Source organism: Mirounga angustirostris, unplaced genomic scaffold (genome assembly GCF_029215605.1).
Source record: "Mirounga angustirostris isolate CCGP_5_RB_7025 unplaced genomic scaffold, mMirAng1.0.hap1 SCAF_10, whole genome shotgun sequence".
Classification (NCBI taxonomy): domain Eukaryota; kingdom Metazoa; phylum Chordata; class Mammalia; order Carnivora; family Phocidae; genus Mirounga; species Mirounga angustirostris.
Window position 1 is genome coordinate 124,193,861 of NW_026991718.1, and position 24,997 is coordinate 124,218,857.

At 55.4% G+C, this 24,997-nt stretch overlaps 1 protein-coding gene across 1 annotated transcript in view; it reads right to left on the bottom strand.

The window, feature by feature from the left end:
• Nucleotides 1-1,394: 1,394 nt before the first annotated feature.
• CDH22 (cadherin 22) overlaps nucleotides 1,395-24,997 on the bottom strand; it is a 66,991-nt gene continuing 43,388 nt past the window's right edge. The window contains exons 7-11 of the mRNA XM_045883884.2: nucleotides 23,226-23,362; nucleotides 11,772-11,893; nucleotides 11,540-11,657; nucleotides 5,589-5,840; nucleotides 1,395-2,664 (exon numbers count right to left, since the gene is read on the bottom strand). Coding sequence (XP_045739840.2) covers nucleotides 2,096-2,664; nucleotides 5,589-5,840; nucleotides 11,540-11,657; nucleotides 11,772-11,893; nucleotides 23,226-23,362 — 1,198 coding nt within the window. The 3' untranslated portion in view covers nucleotides 1,395-2,095. The remainder of the gene's footprint in view (nucleotides 2,665-5,588; nucleotides 5,841-11,539; nucleotides 11,658-11,771; nucleotides 11,894-23,225; nucleotides 23,363-24,997) is intronic.

The window sequence follows — 24,997 nt, forward strand, 5'->3', positions numbered from 1 at the left end:
ACCAGCCTTCCCTGCCTCACATCTCACCATTGCTCCACCCAGTGATCCAGCCCCTGGGACCACACACGGTCCCTAAAGCCACCACAGGCTTCTGGCCTCTCCCCTCCCCCTGCCTTTGCAGATGCTTTTCTCTCTGCATGGAATGCTCTTGCTTGCTTGGTCATCTCATACATCTCATTCTTCAAGATGCAGCTGGAGTCACCTCCTCTGGGAAGCCCTCCATAAATTATTCAGTCTTTCTTCAGTGTTTTCAGGACCTTGTTCTGTTAGTTCTGCTACAGCTCTTATCAAGTGCATTATTATTGGCTGCTTCTGCCCATCACGCCCAGCCCTCTGGGGCCTTGAGCTGCTGGAAGGCAGGAAGTACTTCCGATCTGTGTTAACGCTGGGTGCGTTACTACCTTCTGGGCTTCAGTTTCCTCACCTGTGAAGTGGGGCTGACAGTATCTAATTTAGATGAAATAATACAGGTAAGGCACTCGGGCATAATGACCATCTCTGGATCTGTCACAGTGGACCTTGGCAAATGTGGAGGGAATCAATGAATGATCCCTGGGAGAGTAAAAATAAATAAGTAAATAAATAAAAATAAAGCTAATGAGCATCCATTAAGCATTTTCAATGCGTCAGGAAGGCACTGGGATCAGAGCTTAACATGCATTATCTCCTTGAAGCCTCTTAACAACCCTTTAAGGGAGGGAGTATCATTAGCCCCATTTTACAGATGAGCAAACTGAGGCTTCAGCAGTTGAGGACCTTGATGAAGGCTGCCCAGCTAGCAGGAGCGGGAATTCACAGCTGCTCAATGTGGAATGAATGACTCACTTGGGGGTGGGCTGGGAGGACCACTGATTTATATCTTGTCATCAAAGGGTTTTAGAGCTGGAGGCTCTTGAAGACAACTTAACCCTGAAGTTCTTAGCTTGGGGAGGGTCCATGGATGGGGAGACTGATGGGCTCCCAGACCAAACAGATAAGGTCCCCATCATGCCCAGTGGCTTCCGGCCCCTCCATCTGCTGTCAACCCTCCCACGTCACCCCAGTCCCAGAGCTGCCCAGCTTGTCCTCTCTTGGCAGCCCTGCCAGGGGTCCTCTCCCAGTCCCCCCTGAGACTCCAGAAGGCTCCACAGTCACTGGGAATGGCCCTATCTCCTACTCTGGGCAGGAACAGAGCTGACAATTGGGGCCATTTCCTTCTCTGTTGGAGATGTTGGGAGAAGGGGAGAGCGACTGGGTGAGGGAGAGAGCCCGGCCGGCGGGCTTCTGATAATGACAAAAATAACCATAGTATCAAAGGCTAACATTTATTGAACACCTACTATGTGCCAGGCTCTGTCCTAACCACGTGACACATGACCGCTTTTTGTCCTCACAACTCTTCGAGGTAGGTTCTGTTATGAGCCTCATGTGACACACGAGGGAAGTGAGGCCCAGAGAAGTGAGGTAACTTGCCCAAGGCCAGGCAGCTGGGAAGTCAGTATCAGAGGCTCCACCGTTCTGGCTCGGTGTCCTTGGACGGGCCACAGCCACTTCTCTGGGTGGCCTTCTCCATCTGCTGCCTGCAGGGCCCCACCTCATGGTTTCCGTGACGACTAAGATGGTCTCTGTATAGTGTCCCAGCACACAGTAGGCGCTTAGTAAATGAACAGCCTTCCTTCTCTCTTAACTCCGATGGGGGAGACCTGGGAGGGGGGACACCTCAGCAGCACCCTCCCTCCAGAGGTCGTCCCCCAGCTGGGAGTGGGTAACCCGCCCCTTCACACAGCAACGCCGCTCCATCTCCCCCTCTATCCCGAGAGCCACGCAGTGCCAGGTCCCATTGCAGTTTTAATGACGTTGCTGGTAATTCCGGCACGTCTGGGCGAAAGCTGCACCACGCATCACCCCACCCCGGGGCGGGGCGTGGGGAGGTGCGTCGGGGAGTCCATCCCCCTACAAGTCCCCCTCCTGTCCGGCCGCCCTCGGAGGGTGGGAGGGCTGGGGAAGGGGCTGAGCCGGGGAAATGCTTCGTCCTGGGGCCCCGTCGGGCCCTGGGTGGGCCGGGAGGCGCGCCCCGACGGCAGGGCGGGGGGGGGGGGGCGGGGCGGGCGGTAGGCTAGGAGGCCTGGGCCTCGTCGTCCGCGCGGTGGCCCGCGTAGAGCGCGGCCAGGGGCCGGAAGCGCGGGCCCCAGCCGCTGAGATAGGCGAAGTCCTGCTCGGAGCCCGAAGAACCGCTGTGCAGCGAGCTGAGCGAGGCGGCCGGCGAGTCCGCGCCCTCGAAGGCGTAGGTCTGGAAGGCGTCGTAGGGCGGCACTGACAGGTCCCCGTCCGCCAGCGCCACCTTGCGGCTGATGAAGTCCCTGAACACCGAGAAGTCCGGCTCGGGGCTCGGTGGCCCCTGCGGGAGCGAGTGGCGCTCTGAGGGCAGGCGGGCCTGCGGGGGGCTGCCCGCGCCCCCGCTCCCGCTCGGGCCCCCGCCGCCGCCGCCGCCCCCGTCGCCGCCCTTGAGCTCGCCGCCGAAGTCGTAAAGGCTCCGCAGCGCCGACATGTCGTAGGCCTCGGTGTCCTGCTCGCCGCCGCCCTCGTCGTTGTATTTGATGACGTTGTCCCGCATGTCCTCGTCCTCGTCGGAGCTCAGGTGGCTCTTGTGGTGGCGCCTGAGGGTGAGGATCAGCAGCACCAGCACTGCGGGGGAGACAGAAGGGGCAAGTGAGGGCTGAGGCCTGCCTAGGACATTCCGGGGACCCCTACCCCCCACCCCTCACACACAGCAATGCTGGCCCAGCCTAACCGCTGGTGCAAATTTCCTAGATTTCTGTGCAAAAAGACGTTTCCTACGGTCAGAACTGCACTGGCTATATGGGTAGGTAGTGAGCTACCCATCTTGGGAGGTGTGCAAATCGAGGCTAGACCACCGGGCTGCGGTGGCAGTACTGACGGCAGTGTTAAGAGATTTCATGGGTGTTGGGGGCTCGACCCAACCTCTGATGTCTCCATCCTCAACTCTATGAAGAGATACAACTTGAGAGGTCTCTAGGCTCTGGGGGGTGCAAAGGGGGCAGTTGAGGGGCAGATGGGGCTGGGGGAATGAACGATGTCTTGAACCTGACTTCTCTTTTACCCTCGCTCTCCTCTGTCTATTCCAGAAGTCCTGAGCACCTTCTTAGCCCTTTGGGTCTCAGGTCAAGATGTCCTCTGCAGGAGGCACCTCCCCCCCCCCAAGAGCTCCAGGTCAGGTTCAGTGCCTTCACCTCCAAACTCCCCTGGTGAGGAGTTTCTCCCTCTGTCACACGGGTTCTCAGAGCACAGCTGCTGGACCACCAGCAGCAGCATCTCCTGGGAACTTGCTAGAAATGTGACATCTCGGATCCTGTCCTAGATCTACTGGCAGTCTGTCTTGATGAAGCCTCCAGGTGATGCCCAGGCAGCTCAGGTTTGTGAACCACAGCTTCCCCCACCCCAAACACACACTCTAAACTCCCCCTCGGGGCCCCAGGAAGTGTTCCCCTAGCTCGGTGCCTGGCACGCAGTAAGCCCTTGAAGGGTGCTTGTTGAGTGAATGACTGACTGAAGAAGTGGATGGAGACGTGGTGAGTGTAAGGATGAAGAATGAGAGCACCGCTCCTTCTTTGCTTTCTGCACTTGACTTCCAGGACTCCACATTCTCTCCTCCTCCTGCCTCGCTGATCATTCATTCTCCACCTTCTAAACAGGCTTCTCCTCGCCTGTCTGACCCCTTAACATCAGCCGTCCCTGGATTTGGTCCTTGGGCCTTATCCACACCCCTCTGTGGGTGCTATCCTGCAGTCCATTTCGAGGCTGACCACGCCCACATCTCAGCCTTCAGCTTGGACTTACTTCTCCCCTGAAATCTAGATCGTCCTTCCAGTTTCCTCAACAAGTCCTCTGGGCTGACCAAGTCCTCACACTGAACACGTCTAACCTTGAAATAATCTTCCCCCTTCCCTGCCCTCAGTCTCCCCCATCTCCGTGATGGCAACCCTAACTTTCCTGTTACTCAGGGCTTTGTGGGTTTTTTTATTCGTAGATGGATCCCAGTGCCTGCAATAGTTTAGCACATGGGATTGTGGGGGTGGGGGGGACTCGCTGGATGGATAAATAAGGAGCTGATGAACGATTGAGAGAATTAAATGGGTAGGTGAGTGGGTGGATGGAGAGACACACGCTGGGTACCATGCCAGGCACTGGATTCTTCTTGTTGCTCCTAACATCTGCAACCAGGCCAGCGGCCAGAGCCAGCTGCTAGGGCCATGGGGCCGGGTTCCAGCCCAGGACCTAACAAGGTGGCACATGACAGGGAGGGGGGTGGGGCCCGGGAACAGGTCCGGAGGGAGGGAAGGTGTCAGGAGAAAAGTGGGATAGATGGATGGACAGCTTTCGGAGCGGAGGCTGGGAGCTGCAGAGGGGGATGCCTGAGAGAGCAGATGGTGGGGAGTGCGGGCGGCGGGCAACAGATGTGCCAGGCCTGATCAGCGATTCCGCCTGTCACCTTTAGAACACTGATGTGCACTTTCTTCGTTTGTGGGCAATTAGGCAGAAATTTGTTTGCACTGCCTCGGAAAATGAAACCGCTGTAAAGTGCACCCTCTGGAAAAAGGGTTTCTGAGCCATGGGCTGGGGAGGGGAGAGAGGGGGGGCCCGGGCCTCGCAGCTAGGAGGAGACTGCCCAGGGCCTCTGCAGGGACCCAAGGAGTTGCGGCTTGGCCACTGGCAGGTTCTCGGTGGGTTGGGCAGTGGCCACCACGCCAGTGGCAGGGGGCAGGCGGCTGACATCTCCCAGGGAACTGAGCAGAGCTGGTATCTGCAATCTGGACCACTCTTGGGTTCCCCGAGCTCTGGCTGGTCGCTAAAGTCCAGCAGCCAGAGCGGAGGTGAGGCCTTTCTGCTGTGACGGGGTTGGGGGGGGTGGATTTATGGTCCCTGGAATCCAGCTTAGCTCCTAGAACTTGACCTCTTCACTGGCGACACTTTGTGGGTTCCACTGGCTGCTGATGGGGTTGCTACCAGAGTAGATTTTGCCTCCCCAAATGTCTTAAGATTTTGCCCCAGCTGCCCCCGGGGTTTTGCCCCAGCTGAGATTCATAGAAGGTGGCGTAGTTAAAGGGAACACAAGGTGAGGAGGCCTGATTTCCAGAAGACTATGTACCCTTATGTAAGCCACTTAACCCCTGCGAGCCTCACTTTCCTCCTCGGAAAAATGGGGATGAAACACCTGGCTACATGGTTGTGAGGAACACAAGAGCCTTTTTTCGCTAGAAGGACTTTACTAAAAGTCCTACATGGAGCATAAAAAAGGACGGTGGACATGAGAGATTTTTTAAATAATATGCTTGTTTTTAAAAACGTAGAGGGTGGCCAACATGCAAGGAGTCTCAGGTGGGGCTGACATTTTCTGGAATTGGTGGTGGGGCTGCTCGGTTCTTAGAAGACTTGTCACGGGACCCATACGCTAGAGCTCGGACATCATTTGGGCCGCCCTTCCTGGTGGGAGAGGGAAGCTGAGGCCCCCGCGGGGGTTCCCGGGAAGGACATCCAGGGCCCCAGGGTGAAGGCCAGCAGGGCGGGGGCGTGGCTCTGGCCGGACTCACCGACCAGGATGAGGACGCAGACCAGGAGCGCGATGAGGGCGCCGGGGCTCAGGGAAGTGGCCATGACGAAGGCTGTGGTGTTGCAGGACTGGATGGTCCCCGAGCTGTCACAGCCGCAAATGCGGATGGTGAGCGTGCCCGTGCTGCTCAGCGTGGGCGGCCCGCTGTCCACCACCAGGATGGGCAGGAAGAACACGTCCTGCTCCTGCCGGTTGAAGCCCAGGTGCTGTGTGTGCACCGCGGCCGTATTGTCTGCTCCAGAAAGAGGCAGTGGTGTGTGAGACGGCTTGGCCTCCCCTGTCCCGGCCACCTCCTGATGCCCCCTCGGGATTTGCCTCCCTCCGCCCCGAGCTCTTGCCTCCCAGTGACCCACGGATCTGGTCCCCAATCTCCGCAGCTTCTGCCCCCAGCTGCCTGACGATCCTGCTCCCAGCCGTGTAGCCCACAGTTCTGTCCTTAGCTGTCACAAGATGCTATTCCCAGCAGTCTCAAGATTCTGTCTTCAGCTATTCCAAGGTTTTGTCCCCAGCTGTGCCAAGGTCCTGTCCCCAGCTTTTCCAAGATTCTGTCCCCAGCTGGGCCAAGGTCCTGTCCCCGGCTATGTTAATTTTTTTCCCCTCATTCATTTCAACGGCCTTCTTTTGTTCTACCCCAGCTACCCAATGCATCCTGACTCTGGGGTCCTGGGGTCCTTGGGTTGTGGCTTACTGGGCCCCAGACAAGTCCTGGGTCACGGACAAGACTGGGAATGTCTTCTCTCGCATCTGGCTTTGGCTGAGGGAGCTTTCTGTCGGGAGTCTAAGAGGCTGAGCCTGCCGGGCTGGGGGCATGGCCTCTGGGGCCTCATGAGGGGACTTGCGTGCACCAAGGTCTCCTTTCTACATGTGCGACCAGAGAGGACAGTGAACTAACACAAGTCATATTCATGACACCCCTTCAGCCAGCTGCTGGGAATGCTAGGCAGGACTCAGGTGGCTCTCTGGTCTCGGAGCATGGGCTTTGGTGACAGGTGGTGCCCACTTTCCCCTGCCCTTCCTGCCTCTCCCACCCTCTCCTGTATGGGTCAGGCCACCCCTGAGCCTCCACCATTTTGATGCCAGCGTGGAGGCTCATACTCTGAGCCGGGCTGGCTGCTACCCCCACCCTTCACAGCCAGCGCCACACAAGGGGGCCCTGCGGGGGGCGTCCAGTCTCCCCTCCTGAGTCCTTCTCTTGCCCTCACAGCCTTCCGGCTAGTCTCTCTGCCCTCAGACTTCAGCAGTCTGGGTCCCTTCCCCAGCTCTGTGGCCCCTGTCAACCCAGTTCAGTTCCGGGCCTCCCCCAATCGTGGACACAATGCAGGAGAAAAGAGCTGACTTGTGACCTTGAGCACGTCTGTGACGCGAACTAGAGGTCCAGCTCAAACAAGATTGGTTATGGGTTGAAGCTCATGTGATGGTATCATGAGGTTTTGTGATATTATTCTATCTACTTTTACACACATTTGAAAATCTCCATTAAAATGTTTAAAAAAAAAATCATGCCGAGTCGATCATTTATTCGCTTGGGAGCTCACTTAGCTTCTCTGGACCTCAGTTTTCTCATCTGTAACTGAGGAAAATAGTAGCACATTGGTGTGAGGATTATGGTGAAATTCATGCCTAACCCTTAGAATGGGTCCCAGCCCCTGGAAATTCTCCATAGATGCCGGCGGTTCTTTCTGTCGCGCCCCATCCCCACGTCCCCTGCGCTGCACCCTGGGCCTGCTCTCTGTGTAGGCTGCCCTGCCTCTCCTCACCACGTTCCCGCTAGCGGGAACACCGTCCCCACCTTCTTGCTGGGCAAATTCCTCATCTGTCACGCTCCAGCTAAATGTCACCTCCTTCCTGTGGCCTCCGTTCTCGGCTTCCCCCTCCCCACTCTGACTACGCAGGAGCCACACACATTTCTGCTACAGTGCTTATCACATGGCGTTAGGTTAGCATGTGCCCGTCTCTGCCCTGGCACGGAGCCAGACTCGAAGAATGACACTTGAATGAACTGCAACTTTTGGGGTAACTGGTGGTCCCGGGTCAGCTCCTCAAGCTCTGGCTTCAGCTGCCTGTCAAAGGGTAAATCAACCCCGGCTGTGAAAATATCTGCCTTCCCAAGGGGAAGAAAGGAGACTCAAGAGCAAGATGAGGAAAAGGGAATGATGTGGGACTCCTCTGCTCTGACTACAGGCTTTCTATGCATCAAGGACTGTGTGGATGCTTTAAATATATAGTAATATTTAATTGTCCCAATCATCAAGAGTTGTGACATTATTTCCATTTTATATGTGTGGAAGTTGAGGTTCAGAGAGAAGTGACTTGTCTGGATTTATCCAGTGAATTGGTCACATAGCTATTTTTCCCATCCACCCATCAAATCATCAATCTATCCATCCCTCAACCATCCATCCATCCATCCATCCATCCATCCATCCATCCATCTATCCATCCCTCATCCATCCATCCATCCAACCATCCATCCTCCAACCACTCATCCATGCAACCATCCATCCCTCATCCACCCATCCATCCTCCATCCATCCATCCATCTATCCTCTGTCCATCCATCCACCCATATCCATCCATCTATCCTCCACCCAGCCATCCAATAAATCTTTATTGAGTAACTACTATGTCCTAGGCACCATCCTAGTCACAGGGAGAAAATAGTGGGGAGCTAAACCAAGCATATTCCTGGGTGTGAGCTTATATTCTAATGTGAGAGACAAATGTTAATTGAATAAACCCACAATTTAGTCTACAATTACAAACCATGGTGAGTGCTAAGAAGGAAAAGTACAGGAAGAGCACCTAACAGAGGACCTGACTTAGTCTGAGAGAGGTCAGGGAGATCTTCTTGGAAGAAGTGGTATTATTGCCTAGTACTGAATGATGAGTTCAAGGAGAGGGGACAGCCGATGCAAAGGCCTCGAGGCTGGAAGAAGCATAATATGCTCAAGGAACTAAAGCAGTCCTTTGTGACTGGAGGGAGGAAGGTGATGGCTCAAGTGAGTCAAGGTCAAACTGGGGGCAGGGTGGGGCAGGGGCTCATCATGGAAAGTCTTAGAGGCCATAGTAAGGAATTGGGGTTATTTTCTTAAAAGCAATGGGAAGCCAGTGATTGGTGGGTTTTAAGCCAAGAAGAGACCGAGCACGACAAATCATCCATTCACACCCTCTGGATGTCAGGATTATCTTAGCCCCTGAGGCTAGAGCGTGAACAAGACAGACGTGGTCCCTGCCCTTGCTGAGCCTCCATTCTATGCAAGGGCGTTTCTAATCTAAAGCACAAGAGTGGATGTGGAAGATGAGTTAGGAAGATACTGTGTGTTTTAGGTGTGAGAGGATAGTGGGAGTAGAGGCACAGAGAAGTAGACAGATTTGAAAAATGAGTGGCTGGCTCTGGCTCAGCCTCAAATTCCCAAGCAAGAACAGAGGAGTGGAGAGGAGATGTTTGTTTCTCAGAGTTGCCGCCTTTGGCCATGGAGGCATATGTTCTCAGAGCTCTGGTCCGTGCCACTCCTCCACCCGACAAAAGGGGATCCCTGGGCATCATCCCTGAACCTCCCAAGCAGCCCTCTGGGGCAGTGGCTGGCTTCACCTGGGGAAGCCACTGGTCACCCCAGCCCCTTTCCCCCCCCTCAGGCAGGAACTGCGCCTAGCATTGTATCCATCCATCTGGCTTGACATACATCAGTGTCAATCCCTGGCTGCAAAAGCAATATTTATAAATCACGTTTCCAAACTGGCTACAAATGTGTACAAAGAAACAGATGGGTTGGGGTAGCTGTTTGTCACCCAGGATATTTATATGGTGAGGAGGAGGGGGCTTGGCAGGCCGTGGGAAGGGGCTAGGGGCCTGGCGGAGGAGCCCTTCCATGGCTGTGCTGAGCTTAACACATGGCTGCCACCCTCGCTCCTGGAGCTCCTTCCAGGGGGTCACGCGGGATGGGAGCTCCTGGCGGCTCCCCGTCAAAGAGAGGCAGTTGGGACAGAACTTCCAGCCCCTCGGGTTGGAAAGACTTGTGAACTTGGCGAGGTCAAGCCAGGGCTATTCGTATCTCCTGGGGCCAACTCAGGATACCACTGAAATAATGCGTGGGCAAGGTACTACCATTTGTTAAAATATTGAAATGCTTCCAAAAAGGTTTAAATAGCTCTGACTCCACGAGCCCCAAGTCCTTCCCTGCTGCCTCAGCCTTCCCCCCATGCCCACCCCCAACTTTGACACAATCAAGCCACTAAGGGGGTAAAGCCTGGCACAGTGGGGGCTCCAGGGTCCTGTTCCAGGTTATTTATGGTCAGTGTCCCTTTCGGTTGGTCATCTGAACTGCACTGGTTGTGAAATATTTTTAATATTACTCTTGGAAATACAGAAGGTCTGGCTTCAGAGGCCACTGAGGTCCCTCCTTTTGGAGGGAAGGGTTGTAAGGGTCTTGGGGGTGATCCCAGACCTGTTCCAGGGTCAGAAAGAACCGACATGACCTGATCTCCTAGTCCTGGTATCCACTCATTCCACCCACGCAGGCCTCCTGTTCCTTGAACATCCTGGGCCTGCTCTCACCTCAGGGCCTTTGTACTTGCTGTTCCCTCCACCTGGATCATTCTTGGTCCAGTTATCAGCATGGCTCACTCCCTAATTTCCTTTAGAGTCATACTCACTATTGATTCCTTCAGAGATGGCTTCCCAGGCCTCCTTATTTAAAATAGCTCCTACTCTTACTCTGCTTTATTTCCCCCTGTTTTGTTTAACACATTTTATGGAACACCCACTATGTGCCAGGCCCTGCTCTAGGCACTCGGGGCCCAGCACTGAACAAAATCAAGTCTAGACTCTTGTCGAGATTGCATTATCTACCCTCCAGCCACTTAGCATCCCCAACATATTATTCACTTGTTTAATTTCTACCTCCCCTCACCAGAATGTCACCTCCATGAGGGCAGGGATTTTGTCTTGTTTGCCACTGTATTTCAGGGTTTAGAACAGTGCCTGATACAGAGGCACAGTGTTTCAGTAAATAATTGCTGAATGCAGGAAATGATGTGTTCCAGGTACTAACAATATACCTTCATTTTGGGGGGCCACCTAGCCATCTCAGGGGGCAGGCCCTTTCAGCCCCATTTTACAGATGACACAATGGAGGCTTAGGAAGTGCAGACTTGCTGGGGTTGCACAGAGAGCCCCCAGCTGAGTCTGGCCTGGGACCCAGGGCCCTCACTCCCAGTCCACTGATGCCCTCCACCCCCCCCAACCCCCACCCCCAGTTCAGTGCTCGAAGGCTCAGACTTTGGCTTCTTGAGGAACTTGCTGGGGCACATCTCACAGTGGGATCAGCTCAGACTGGGCAGGGCAGTCACTTTCAAGGTGGCGAAGGAGTGAAAGCAGGAAGCACGCTGGATCTGAGACGGGTGGGTTGGAATCCCAACCTGCCGCTGACCCCGTATGGCCCTGGGTGGGTCCCTTTCCTCCAAGAGTCTCGGTTTTATCATGGGTAAAATAGGGGGGGGGGGTAAGGAAATCATCCCCCAGGGTGGCCGTGAGGATGCAAAGAGAAACATGAGTGGGATACAGCGCTTTTTAAACTAAAGGGTGGGAGTGTGTGCACGTGACTTATTTCAATCTTCAGTTAGACCAGGGGGCTCTTTCCATCCAGGACTCTGGCCCACCCACTCCTCATCTGTTCCCTCTCTGTATCTTTCCATTCTCTTCTCTTGGGGTGCCCCCTCTCCACTCCGCCCACCCGCCCCCGGCTTGTTCTTCAGGGTTTAGCCAGTGGGCTGGGGAACAGCTCTAGCTTGACCCAGATTTTCTGTGTGATCTTGGACCCAACACTGGCCCTCTGGGTGCCTCAGTCTCTCCACCGGTAATACGGGAAGGGGAGGGGAGGCTAGGCCCCTCCTTTGTGCATCCTAGGATTTGGTGGTTCAGAGGTAACTCACCTTGGATGTCAAGCAGGGAGAAGTGAGGGTTGCTGGGAGCTTCGGGCACCAGGCGGAAATAGAAGCGGTGCCCACCCTGAGGCTCATCTCTGTCCACCACGCTGATGGTCTGGATCAGCTGAAGGGGGAGGATGGGGCAGGGAGCTGATGTGAGGCCTAGTCCACACTGGACCTGGGTAGAGGGTGTCCCAGCCAGTCCCAAGAACCCCCAGGCCCCAGCCCCTCCGCGTACCTGTCCTGGCTTTGCGTCCTCACACACGGCTGCCTCGTAGGGAGTGGCCAGCTCTGGGGGATTGTCGTTCACATCCAGGATTCGGATTCTTAGGGATGCCCGGGAGAGCTGGGCATGATTGTCTGCAGCGAGAGCACAGGAGCGGGGTGAGCGGCACCAAGTGTGAGACCTAGACAACCCCCCATCTGCCATGAGGACAAGGCGAGGCAGTGGGGTCACATTGAGAGATGTGTGGGTTGACCAGGCAGGGAACAGGATCCGGACTGAGGACAACGGGCATGAAGGGGTCACCACCATCACTGCCGTCACGGTCACCACCACCGTCCCTGCATGACCACCACCGCCTCCACCACCATAACCCTCAGTGCCACCTGGCGCCATCGTCAACACCATCCCCACCACCACTCTCGCAGGCACCAACCTGCTGGCTTCGCCATTAGACCGTTGCCATCCGAATGATGGTGTCCCCAGTGCCCTATCCAAGGCACCACCCTCCTCATCTCTGTTATCACAAACACCAAGGCCATCCCCATCAGCGCCCTTACCAGCACGGCCAGCAGCACCCACGTGATCACTCTCTCTACCACAAACACCATTACCAGCCCCGCCCTTACTACCATTACCCCCCATAAACACCCACGTCACCATCACATAGCTACCCCCGCTCCCACCCCCGGCAACACGATCATCACCACTGCCGTCAACCAGCATCCCATTCTCGACATCCCATCACCATCAGGGGCACAGAACGCACCCGGAGCATCCACATCCATTATTTCAGGTATCCATGTGGAAATCCTGTGCTTGGGTCAGTTTCTATCCCCTCTTTGCAGAAGAGAAACAAAGCATGAGAAACTTTAAAGAACTGGTCAGTTGACAACGGGGCTTCCAAACCTCTGCTCTTTTAAGACCTGATCCTGAGAGGGCAAGACAAGTCCACTGGCTGTAGGTCTTGGCCAGGGTCTTCAGCAAAACCATGACACCCCCACCTGTGAAGTCTTTGAGGTCAAGGTCCCTGATGTATTAACCCCCGGGTTCCAGCACTGTGGGGTACAGCACAGAGTAAGTTCTAATACATTTGTTGAACGAATGAATGAAGCCTGGAAGAACATGGACAGAAAGAGGCTTGAGTTCCAGGCATGGCTCTGTCCTTGACCCAGTGTTTGGTCCTCCCTCCCTGATGTCCCTTTCCACATTTGGAAAATGAACAGAGCACAGTGATTAAGAGTAAAGTCTCCAAGGCAAGTTGTTCTGATCTCAACTCTGCCACTTAGTAGCTGTGTGGTCTCTGCCAGGTTACTTGGCCTCTCGGTGCCTCTGTTTTCTCACCAGCAACATGGAGTAATGGGTTGGTTAAGAGGAAAGATTGCGTTCCTATCTGCAAAGCATTTTTAAGCTGTGTATACAACACATAGCAAGTGCTATCTAAGGATTTGTTAAATAAACAGACATCCTTAAGGGTCCTTTCAGCAATGACATCAAGTGATTGAAGGATACCTTGTCCCAGCCTGGCCTGTCTGAGCAGCACCTTGAATGTTGGCCTTTTCTGCCCCTTGTCCCCTGGACCTCTTGGGTGCTCATTGGTGCCCTGCTCTCAGCTATCTTAGTCGTGAGTTCGTTACCGACAAGTTCTATGCACCAGCGACCTCAAGGACTGGGAGAGAGGAAGCCACCCCCTTCTAAGCAGGGTGGTTAGGCGTCTAACCTGGCGGGCAGGGAGCTCTTTTGGGGGCAGCCTGGAAGCTTCCAAGCAGCCAGGAACCCCATGAGTTCTGGGAGGAGTGGGGCTGCCTCTTTCTCTGATCAGGGCCGCCCGCCGTGGCCCGCAGCTGCTTGTGTGTTGATAAGGAGAAATGGGATCCGGAGGCAGGTGGAGCCACCTCCTAGGGTCAGGGAAAGGAGGGGGATGAGTCCTTAATTAACGCAGACCCCAGCCCCTCTCTGGAGCTCCCCTTAGCCAGGGGCACCTTATCTTCTCAGCTCACCCAGATCTGCAGCTTCAGTGATTAGAGGGGGCTTTTCTGGGGGGGGTGAGAGATCGGAGTCGTGACTGGGAATGCCGGGCAAGCCGTTATTTTTAAGAGTCTGTTGCTGAAGAACTTAAACAGACAGAAGGAGGGTGCGTTTGGGAGGAGGGGAGGTGGGGAGAGTGAGGCCCGCTGCCAGGACCAGGCACCTCTCTCCTCGCTGAGGCAGAGGGAGGGGGCGCAGGGGCCTATGCGCCATGCAGAAGGGCGATCCCAGAGCAGGGCCAGCTCCTCTGAGGGGGACACGCTGCAGGGGGGCCGGGTCCACTGCTGGCGAGAACCCCACTAATGAGCCATTCCTTTACAATCTGTTGGGCCTCTTGTGGCTGCTTTTTTTTTTTTCCTAGCTTTATTGAGATAGGATTGACAACATGGTATAAGGTGTGCAATGTATTGATTTTATACGTGTATATATTGTGGGATGTTTCCCACAATCAGGTTAGTTAACACGTCCTTCACCTCACATAATTACCTTTTTGTTGTTGTCCTGCTCCTCTTTTATTTTTTTCGAGGGGGGTGGGGCCGAGGGAGAGAGAGACTCTGAAGCAGGCTCCTCGCCCAGTGCAGAGTCCGACGTGGGGCTCGATCTCATGACCCTGAGATCATGAACTGAGCTGAAACCAAGAGTCAGACGCTTCACCGACTGAGCCACCCAGGCACCCCTCTTACCTCCTTTTTAAAAATGCTACAGGTCACCTCCTGGGAAAGCCCTGAACCCTTTGGCATGGCTGTGGATCCCAGGTCTCAGAGGCGGGGCAGCCGAGTGGGCAGGGAAGGTGTGTGCCTCTATGTTGCCTAGTTACCACCTGCAGAACTGATCCCAGGGACCCCTGGATTTGGGGCCGGCCTGGAATCCGCAGAGCCTTGTGTGCCCATGACATCGCTGTGGGCTCCAGCCTGGCTGCACATTAGAATCGCCTGGGAAGGCTTTGAAACAGTGATGCCCAAGGCGTGGTCACTGAGGTTTTTTAATGGCTGTAGGAATCTAATATGTGGCGGGGGGTTGCCAACCACCGGCAGGTGGGGGAGTCCAACCTGTTACCTTACTTCTGGTGGACTTCCTTTAAACCCCTCCTGATCACAGTTAGCCGCATTTGTGATCACTGCTAATGACTAATTCATAAGTTTACCATCTTAAATGTTTCTGGGATAAAACAAAGACTCCATCAATTAATTAATCTTCACCCTGCGCAGGACTTTCCAATCGATAACAAATTTTCTTATCTATGACCTCATTTGATCCTCAAACAACCTGTAAAGAAGGTCTTGTTAAACCCATTTTGTAGATGAGAAAACTGAGGCCCAGAGAGGGCCAGGACCTTGCCCAGAGCCACAAGGGAGTCAGCGCAGAGCTGGGTTGGGTCCTGGGTCTCCTGCCTCTACGGCCAGTGCTTGGTCTAGATCCGAGGCCAGTAGGCCCTCCTGCTGCCTGGGTATCTGTCCATCCAGCACCGACTACTGCTCGGACCCAGGTCCAAGCGGCCCTTCCCCGACGCCCAGCAGCAGGTGCCCTCTCCCAGGGCTGGGTCCCTCATGGGTCCCAACCCCCCTCTTGGCATCTCAGTTCAGCTGACTGACATGCAAATTAGTTTAATTATTTCTTCTTCTAAAATAAATTATATTTTGCAGTAGCTGCAATATGTTGTGTCAGGCAAAATTGCATTCAATATTTTTAAACTAATTGATGCAGCCTTGAGGAAGGCTGATTGACAGCCCAGAGCTGAGCAGGCCTGCAGCCTTAACCGGTTCCTAGATGAAAATTAAATGTGCTTCGGCCTGGGGCTCCCTCTCTGAGCTACCTTGCTAGGAAACCAGGAAGGTGGCAGGTGAAACCCTGGGGGTCTGGGGGCCGAGGAGGTGGGCTGTTCAGTGGGCGCCTGGACCGGGGGCGGGAGCACTGCTGTGCAACGTGGGCAGGTCTCCCACCTTCTCTGGGCCTCGGAGACCCCGACGTATAACAAACGGCCAGGGCATCGGACTGAGCCGTTTGGAGCTGAGGCTGCTGGGTTTTGCTGACGATTATGAATTGAGCGCCTCCTTTGTGCCAAGGACATAACAGTGAGCAAGACCTATACGGTCTCTCGGTCTCGAGGCAGGGACAGACAGTACTCCAGACTCTGATAAGAGCTAAGAGATAAAAGTTCAAGAGCACGGTGGGTGCAGGGATGTTTTCCCTGGAGTAAGTGACCTTTAGGCTGAGATCCAACTAGGAAGGAATCAGGTGAAGGGGATGGGAGGGAAAGAGTGCCCCCAGGGAATGGGGACAGCATATGCAAACACCCGGGAGGAGAAGAGGAGGAGGCTGTAGATAATGAGACTCTGGATCCCTTCCCAGGAAGACCCCAGCCCCTGGCAGGTACTCACATGGTATCTCAACCAAACTAGGCTTGGAGGGCTGGGGGCCACTGGGAAGGGAAGAGGAAATGGGAGCTGGCCTGGTGACTCTGTTAAGGGCACTGCTAGGAACGTGCTCCTTCCCAGAAAGACATCAGCAAACACATGCGAGGCATGAGCTGTGGGCCAGGCTCTGTGCTGCCCCCTTTCCTCCTGTCAACTATTGTGGGAGGTGGAGACTAGTATTATTGACATTTTACTGAGGAGGAAACCCCGTTCAGAGAGGTAAGGAACTTGCCCAAGGTCTCATAGGGAACAACTAATCAATCTGGGACTCGAACCTGGGTCTGGTTCCAGAGGGGAAGTTTCTAATCATCAGATGGTACTGCCTTTCTTGCCATCTTTAGCCGTCAGAGTCCCACTTGCCTCAACGTCCTAAACGTCCTAACAAATGTCTCTGCCTCCTCCTGGAAGCTCTCCCTGACTGCCTCAGTCCCGGGCCATCAGAATATTAGCCCAAGTCCTACATGCCCACATGCCCACCTGCACGTGATCTTCCAGCTATCTCCCTGGCCTTGTCCCTCACTCCTCTCTTGAGCTCTGCTCCAAGTTTGCTCCGTTCTCACCTTCAGATCTTTGCCCAGATGCCTTCTCAGAGAGCCTCCCCTGATGACCTTCTTTAAATGTGTCCCTTGCCATCCCACCAGACACGCCCTTCCCTGCTTTCTCTCCATAACACTTACCCAATACCCGCTATGTCTTTACTTACTTAACTTGCTCATCACTTGTCTCCCCCATGAGAAAGTAAGCAGAATTTCTATTTTGTTTACTGCTATGTGCGTGGCACATAGTAGGTGCTTAATAAAGATTGTCGAATGAATGGATTTCATTGCCTGTGGCATCCCTGACTATGCTGGAATACTGGGGAGCCCACAGGCAGAGACCAATACCTCCTCGGGTGGACTAATTCTGTGGGGGGTGCACCCCCTCCAGGGTCCCTCCATCTGGGCAAGAGTCAAGCTATGTGATGCTGTTCCTGCCTCTCGCCTTGGACTAAGGTTTTCTCATCAGTAAAACAAATGGAGAGAGAGAGAGAGAAGCCCAGAAAGAAGGAGGCAAGGGAGGTTGCAAGAGTGGGAGTGAGAAGTGGGGGGAGGAAGGAGGGACTGGTGGGGAAAGGAGAGATGGAAGGAACAGGAGTGGGGGGGAGGGAGAGAGCTTGGGGGGCAGCTTGAAGGCACCTCCTTCCCACTCACTTGCAGTGGAGGGTGGGCAGCAGAGCGGACCCTCTTCTTCAGTCCCCCCAGCTCCTCCCCTTCCCGAGAGAATTAAATTGCATCCAAACACCAGGCTCTGATTAGAGCTGGCCCGCTGGGCAGGAAGATTTATCATCCCAATTACCCGCCGGCCAAGACAAGCTGGGTGAGCAAGTGGGGGTGCTCCAGGGGAGGGGTGTCAGCGCTGCCAAAAGTGGACTCCTTGCACCCCCTACCCTGTCCTCACTCACCTTTAGTGGGAGCAGGAGGTTTGGGCACCCTTCTCTGTCTCTCTCAGGGCTTTGATTATCTCTTTGGCTTCCCAGGGGAGACCGGAGGCTTCGACTTTGTTGGGGTGGGGGGCGTTGTGTAGTCCTCCAAAGGATAAAGGAGGACTTCGGGGTGAATCAGGGACTCTGGAATGGGGGGTTGGGAGAAAGTTTTCCTTCCTAGGGCTGAGCTGGTCCTGACGTTCTGGGCTGTCCTCTGGAGACCCCATAGACACGACAAAATCTTTATTCCGGTCTGCCTCTGTTAGGGACTCAGGGGGCACAGGATTCCGGGAGTTACCCGGTCTAAGAGGAGCCCAGGCCTGATTTACACACCTCTGGTGATGGGGAGCTCAGTGCCTCCTGAAGCAGCCCCTTCCATGCAGGACTGTGCCAAGCCTCTTCCCCAGATGGCACCACACTCAGCTTCCCTGCCCGTCCTAGCCCTGCCCTGACACCCCCAGCTCCTGTCTAAGCCTGAGGCTTCACCACAGCCTCCCATGTGCCCTCCTGCTCCAGGCCAGCCCCCTCCTGTTCACCCATGAGTCCGAGTGAACACTGGGCCCGCACATCTGACCATGTCACTCCGCTGCTCTAAGACCTGCCTTGGTTCCCTGCTGTCTCCAGCAGATGAATGGCTCCTCAGAGGACATTGAGAGCCCTTCCTGTAGAGAGCCAGTGAACGTCTGCATGCTCACCTCACCTCGCCTGCTCCAGCCGTCCCCCACCCCAGCCTCTGCCCCCGCCCCAGTCTCCCCATTCTCAGAATGGCCAGTGGACGGCTGAGCTTCTGAGTCTTTCTGCCTCGAGCACCCAAACTCCCTTTCCTCAGCCTTTGAGACCCAATTCAGATGTCCCCTCCTTTGGGAAAGATTTTTGGCCTCCTTCCCCTCTGGGTGGGCAAGTCCTTCCCTGCTCCTCCTGAGTGCCCACTGCCCCCTTCCGCTCTGTGTTGTCACTGGCTGTCGATGTGTCTCTCCCCCGCCTACCTGTGAGCTCCGAGGTCAGTGGCCAAGCCTTGTTTACCACCAGATCCCAGCACCCAGACCGGGATGGGCGGTGAGGAGAGGCCCTCTGGAAACACTAGCTGGGGGTAGACATGTGGGGAGCGGGGGGTGTCCTCGTGGCAACTGAGCACTCTGAGTCTCATCCCACTGCAAGCTCTCACCCCCATCCCTCTTGTCCTCCTAAGGAGCATTGGACTGGGAGTCATAGGGCCTCACTGCTGGACTTGGGCCAGTTGCTTCCCTTCCTTGGGCTTAGTCTCCCCAGCAGTGAAGTGAGGGTGGGGGTGGGGGCTGGAGTCCATCATCTCTGACATTCCTTCTTCCCTCAGATTCTTTTCTCTGGCTATGAATCACAAGTACCGTGTGTCAGGAACCATGCTAGTCATTTTACATACACAGATTCTAACGTTCATGACATGAGATGCTTTATATACAACATTCAGGATGATGTCTGGCACATCGTAAGCTTCAAACAAGCAGAAGCTGCTATTATTGTAAAGATATCGTAAATTATAATCTTTGGGGCGTCTGGGTGGCTCAGTCGGTTAAGCGTCTGCTTTCAGCTCAGGTCATGATCCCATGGGGATCAGGCCCCATGTTGGGCTCCCTACTCAGCGGAGAGTCTGCTTCTCCCTCTCCCTCTGCTCGTGCTTGCTCTCTCTCGCTCACTCTCTCTTTCTCAAATAAATAAATAAAAATCTTAAAAAAAATTATTATCTTTACAGCCATCTAACACAGTGCCATTTTACAGATGAGAAAAGTAAGGCAATGAAAGGGGGAGTGACCCGTCCAAGCGCAGACAGCTGGGAACGGTGCAACTGACCCCAGTTTTCACGTGTCACGCCACCCTGCTTTCCTCACTCGGTGGGCCAGCCCCTTTATCCATTCGTTCAGTAAGTATTTACACACGCCTACTAAGTGCCAGGCCTGGTATAAATAGCGCAGATGCAGACAAGACCCTGCCCTCGTGGAAGGTACAGCGTCCTGGGGAGAAGAGATTAACTAAATACTCACACAAATACATATATAAATCATGACGAGTGCTCCGTGGTTTGCAGGAAAAACCAGGGTGCTGTAAGACGTACTTGGCCTGGGGTGACCCAGATGGGGAAGCTTCTCGCTAATCTAGTTAACACTTTGCTATTCCTGGTGGCTAGAGACCTGCCCCCTCCCCCACTCCAGACCAGCTTAGGGCCAGACGACCCTGGAGGAGGGGGGCCGGATGCGGCCCCTGGAACCCCCCCAGCACTGGCCTTCCAAGTCCGCACCCCCAACTCTTTGAAGACTGTCCCTTTACAACTGCCCTTTCCACCGAAGGATTCAGACACAAATTGTACTTTAAATTCAGTATCGGTCATTAATATTTCATGATTACAAAACGTTAAAGATAATGTCAGTGGAAGGAGCGTTTGCATGGGCAGAATGGATGACTCAGAAGTTCGGGGAGAGGGGAGCCGGCATACTAAGTGGCTGGGGAGTCTTTGAGGTAATCCAGTATGACAGCGGCGGTGGCTCCCGACCCAGTGCAGCCTTCTCCAAGGTGCTCGCCAAGCTCCGCCACTGTGTATAAATATTTCCCCTCTGATTCTTGTCACCTCAGGTTTGTTACGCCCAGAGCAGGCGGGGCCACCATGACCCCACCAGCATCCTCTGTTTCTGAGGAAGCCAAATGGATGCTTCAGCAGGAGGCCACGGGCAGGCAGACCCCCTGGCATTGCCCTTGGGGCTAGGGCTGGCTGCTAGGAAGCAGGAGGTCTGGGGGTGGAGCCCTGACCCTGTGTGGATTTGCTCCATGACCTTGGAACCATCGCTGTTCCGCCCTGAGCTTTTATTTCCTCTTCTGTAAAGTGGGGATAATAATTTTGCCCTTGTCTTGCAGAGATGGCAAGAAGCTGGAGTCGGTGGATTATTTGTGACACTCCTGGATTCGTGCCTGGCACCAAAAAAACATGACTTGAGGGGCATCTGGGTAAGAGCCGGGCTTTGGAGTCAGACAGGCTGGGGCTGGGAATTTGGACAAATGACTTCACCTCTCATCCATACGTTGGGGATAAGGGCAGAACCGACACCTCTTAGGTGGGAAGATTCAACGAGTGAGCGCACTACTGTAAAATGCCTTGCACAGAGTTGGTGCTTGTAGTCAAGTGCACAGAGTCAGGATCGATAGATACCACTAATTGAGCACTTATTAAGTACTAGGCAAGTTCTTTCCATGCATGATCCTATTGAATCCCCCCATTAGCTCTGTGAAGCGGGAGCCATTCGTTTTCTCATTGATTAATACCTGGTGAGGGTTGGGCAGGGGTTGTTGATTGCAGCTCAGGCGGGAGGGTCTCTAGCCCAGTGATCAGTCTCCTTCCAGAGCCTCATCTTCCCCATGGTGGGTTGCTAGGCACTGGTGGGTGGGTGGGTGGGGGGGCTCAGATTGCAGAGAGTACCCGGGAAAGGGAGCTCACGTGGCCTTGCTGCGGAGGGAACTAGGCAGACTTGCTCCAAATCCCAGCTCTGCCACCGCACATCCTTGGGCAAGTTTCCTCTCTGAGTCTCGATCTTCCCATCAGTAAAGTGGGTGCTGATGGGTTACTGATCATGATTCAGTAGAAGTCCACACTAGAAAGCCTCCAGCCCAGAATATGGATGAGGTCAACACTGTAAAATGTTTGTGGGAGAGTCCCCTCCACATCCTTTCTTCTGTGAAATGGCAGCATTATAGACTTTGTATACCAGTCTAGCTGCTCCCTGCAAAGAGACCCACTGGGCCAGAAGCACAATGCTTAACCCGAGTGGGACGTCAGGCAGGGTGCCGAGCCGGACATGTGGGGGGAGATGTATCTGTGGGCAGGGAGAGGGGGCTCTCTGCCCAGCAGCCAGGCCAGTCTCCCCTGGCCGCCCAGGGAGCAGGGAGGGAAGGAGTGGGAGCTCTCCTCCCCCCCAGTCCAGCCGCCACTTCCTCTCCAGCCACCTTTGTTACTTTCCTTTCATGCGGTGGAGGAGTGGATTCAAAGGCTCCCGAGTAGCAGGCACTGAGGTTTGAGCCAGCTTTGTATTTTCTTTTAAACTGAAGTTGAAAGAGACGGAGGGAACTTCAGCATAGGGACTTCCTTGGCCCACGGCCGGTGGGGCCTGCAAAGTGGGAGGGCGCCGGCAAGGGGAGGAGGAGGAAGGCTGGTGGGGGGCTCGCAGGGCCAGGAGGGGCTTGGGCCACCCCCTCAAGTGCACGCAGGGGCAAGTTTGAATGTCGCCCACCCACGCACCCGAGGCTCAGAGGCTCTGAGTCTCTCTGCTGTCATGACTGCTTACTGGCAGCTCTGCAGGCTCCTGGACGTTGAGAGCTGATGGCGGGGGGGGGGGGGGGGGGGGGGGGCTTGGAGACCAGGTCCAGGCAGCATTGCTCTGGTTTTGGAGGAGGCCTGCAGCTGCCACCTCCCCTCTCCTGGGCCTCTGCGAACCCCGTGGTCTCAGCCCCACACCTCCATGGCCTTACTTATCTGGACCCCATGCATAGAGCCTCCCCTCTTTCTCTTGCAGCTTACCCGTGCTGCACCAAACTGCCCGTGGTGCACGCGCGCACACACACACGCACGCGCACACGCGTGCACAGGCGCGCACTCTTCCAGAAAGCCAGGCCAAGCACCTTGAAGTAGTCCCGGACCCCCTCTCTATCTCTTATCTCCACATCAGTCATTCCATCAGAAAATCCCGGGGTGCCATTTTCAGCCTGTCCCCCAAAGCTGACCACATCTCACTTCCTCCATGGCTGTAGCCCTGGGCCAGGACACGGTCTTGTCTTCTTGCCACTATCACATTTAACTTCCTCCTTCACCCCCCAAAGGATCTATTCTCATGCAGCGGCCAGAGGTATCCTGTCAGGTAATGTCCCTCCTCAGCTCAAATGGTGGCCCTGTCCTGTGATTCCCACCTTATTCAGAGTAAAGTCCAAAGCACTTACAACGGCTGATCACTCTGCCCCTCGCCAACCACACTGGTTTCCTTGCCATTCCTCCAATATGCTGGGCAAACTACCACCTCAGGGCCTTTGCATTGGCTGTTCCCTCTGCTTAGAACACTCTTCCCTCGGACATGGGCACGACTTCCTCACTTTCCTAAGGTCTCTGTTGAAATGGCTCCTTCTCAGAGAGGCCTTCTTCTAAGAGGAACAACACCCTCTTCTTCCCAATCCCCTTCCCCGGCTCTCTTCCTTCCCGGTTTCTCACTAGCACTTCACATCATCTGACATATGTACACCTGTTTGCTGACAATCTAGCGCTCCCCCACAAAGACAAGAGCTTTTCTGTCTTGTTCAAGGCTGTATCCTCAGTGTCTAAAACAGGGCTTCGTATGTAGTGGGTGCTCAATAAATGCTGACGGAAGAAAGTCAGCTTCCAGACCAGCTCTCGCCTTTTGGCTTGGGATCCTTCCCAGGTCTTTGTTCCTCCGCATCAGCTTTCGCCTCCCGCAACCCGGCCATCTGTGCCCGGTTTCTTTCTCTTTGCCCCGCCTCAGCCCCGCCCATCACACGGCCTTCGCCCCGCCCCAGTATTCGCCCCGCCCCCCGGCTCACCCGCCTCCATGGCCAGCACGGTGATATTGTGCCAGCCCGCCGTCTCGCGGTCCAGCCCCTTGCCCGTCACGATGACGCCCGTGTCCGCATCGATATCAAAGATCTGGTCTAAATCCGAGTCGCGGTCAATGGCATACCTGAGGGAGGCAGGGTGGGGCTGATTGAAGGTGCCCTGGCGCCAGGTGGAGCCCGTGCCCAAGTCCACCAGCCTTCCCCCACCCCCCAAAAGAGGCATCATCTGCCTGGGAGACACCAGGAGCAGAGACACCCTTTCCAAGAGAGGAGGGGTGGGAAGGGATGTGGGTTTGCATCTCTGCTGCACCGGTACCCGCCGTGTGACCACGGGCCACCCTCAACCTTTCTGAGCCTCGGTTTCCTCTGCTGGGTAATGGGGCTAATAATTTGCACCCCACAGTTGTGAGGCTGGAAGTGGGCAAAGTCCCTGGCACTCACTGCATATTCGATTCTTATCTTTCCCTAAGAGCTGACCCTCAAATTGGGCTTGGGAAGGGGGCGGGGCTGGTGGGGGGGCGGGTGGGGGGAACAGAGGGGCGATGAATCATTCAGAGAATGGCGGGCAGGAATTACTCAGAGAACGGCTAACGGCGCCCAGCGCGTCCAACGGAGGAGCAGGCAGAGGGTGGCACTGGCACCCGCGGGGCGCGGGATCCAGGGCTTGGACGTGTCCTGGGGCGCGGGGGGCGCGAGGGGAATTCTGAGCAGGAGAGAGGGGGTCGGCGTGGAGGCCCCAGCCCGGCCACACGGCTGAGCGAGAGCGGTGGCGAGGGGTCCGGGGGGACGGCCGGCGGCCCCTCCCCGCCGGCGCAGCACGCGCGAGCTAATCTGCGGCTTTTCAGTTGCCGCGTGAAAAAGCCCTTTGTTCGCCTTCTTCCCGGGCCTTTGTGCGGCGGCTCCAGGCCTGAAAGGCCCGTGTCCAACACATGTCTCGGGCGGCGGCCCAGAGAGGCCCCGCCAGCTCCGGCCGCCGCTTCCCCGCGCTGATAACGCGGGCGGGGGCGCCGCCAGGCTGCGCGGCCCACAAAGGCCTCGAATGCCAAGCAAGAGCGCACGCATTGTGCGGCGAGGACAAAGAAGCTTGGCGGGGCGGAGCTCAGCCTGAACCACCCGGGCCCTCCCACAGGGAGGAAAGGGATCCTTTCCCCATCTCCTAGAGGGGGAAACTGAGGCCCAGGGAGGCGAGGGCGCCAGAAACGCCCCCTGCTGAAGGCGCAAAGCCCTGAAGCGACCCTATAGTGGGGCTTAGCTGCATTACAACTTCCGCGGGCCTCATTCCTCATCTGTTGAATGGGAATAATGACACCCAGTGGCACTGCCCGCATCTGAGAGTAATCAGAGCTGCGTTTGAATCCTAGGCTACTTACTCCACCTGTGTGACCTTGGACAAGTCACTGGACCTCCCTGGCCTCCATTTGCTTATCTGGAAAAGGGGGTGATCTGTACTCCCTCACACTGGTGTGGGTTAGAGGAGCTAATTCATGAGTCTGGGCATAGGCATACGTGACATCCCTTATTCTTTTCATAGTTACTGGGGTGGAGGCAAAGATGGTGAAAGCTAAGGCCAACTGTAAAAGGCTGTGTGTATGGGTATGGTGGGCATTACCGCCAGTTTCCTGAGCTCCCATCAACTCTCCTCCCTGTCCCTAAGCTGCTAAGCCCACATCCCCCTTGCCCCTGACCAACCTGGGGCCTCCTGACCTAGGCAAAAGTGTATGGGGGGCTTCAGACCCAAGATACTTCCTTCCACTGGCACA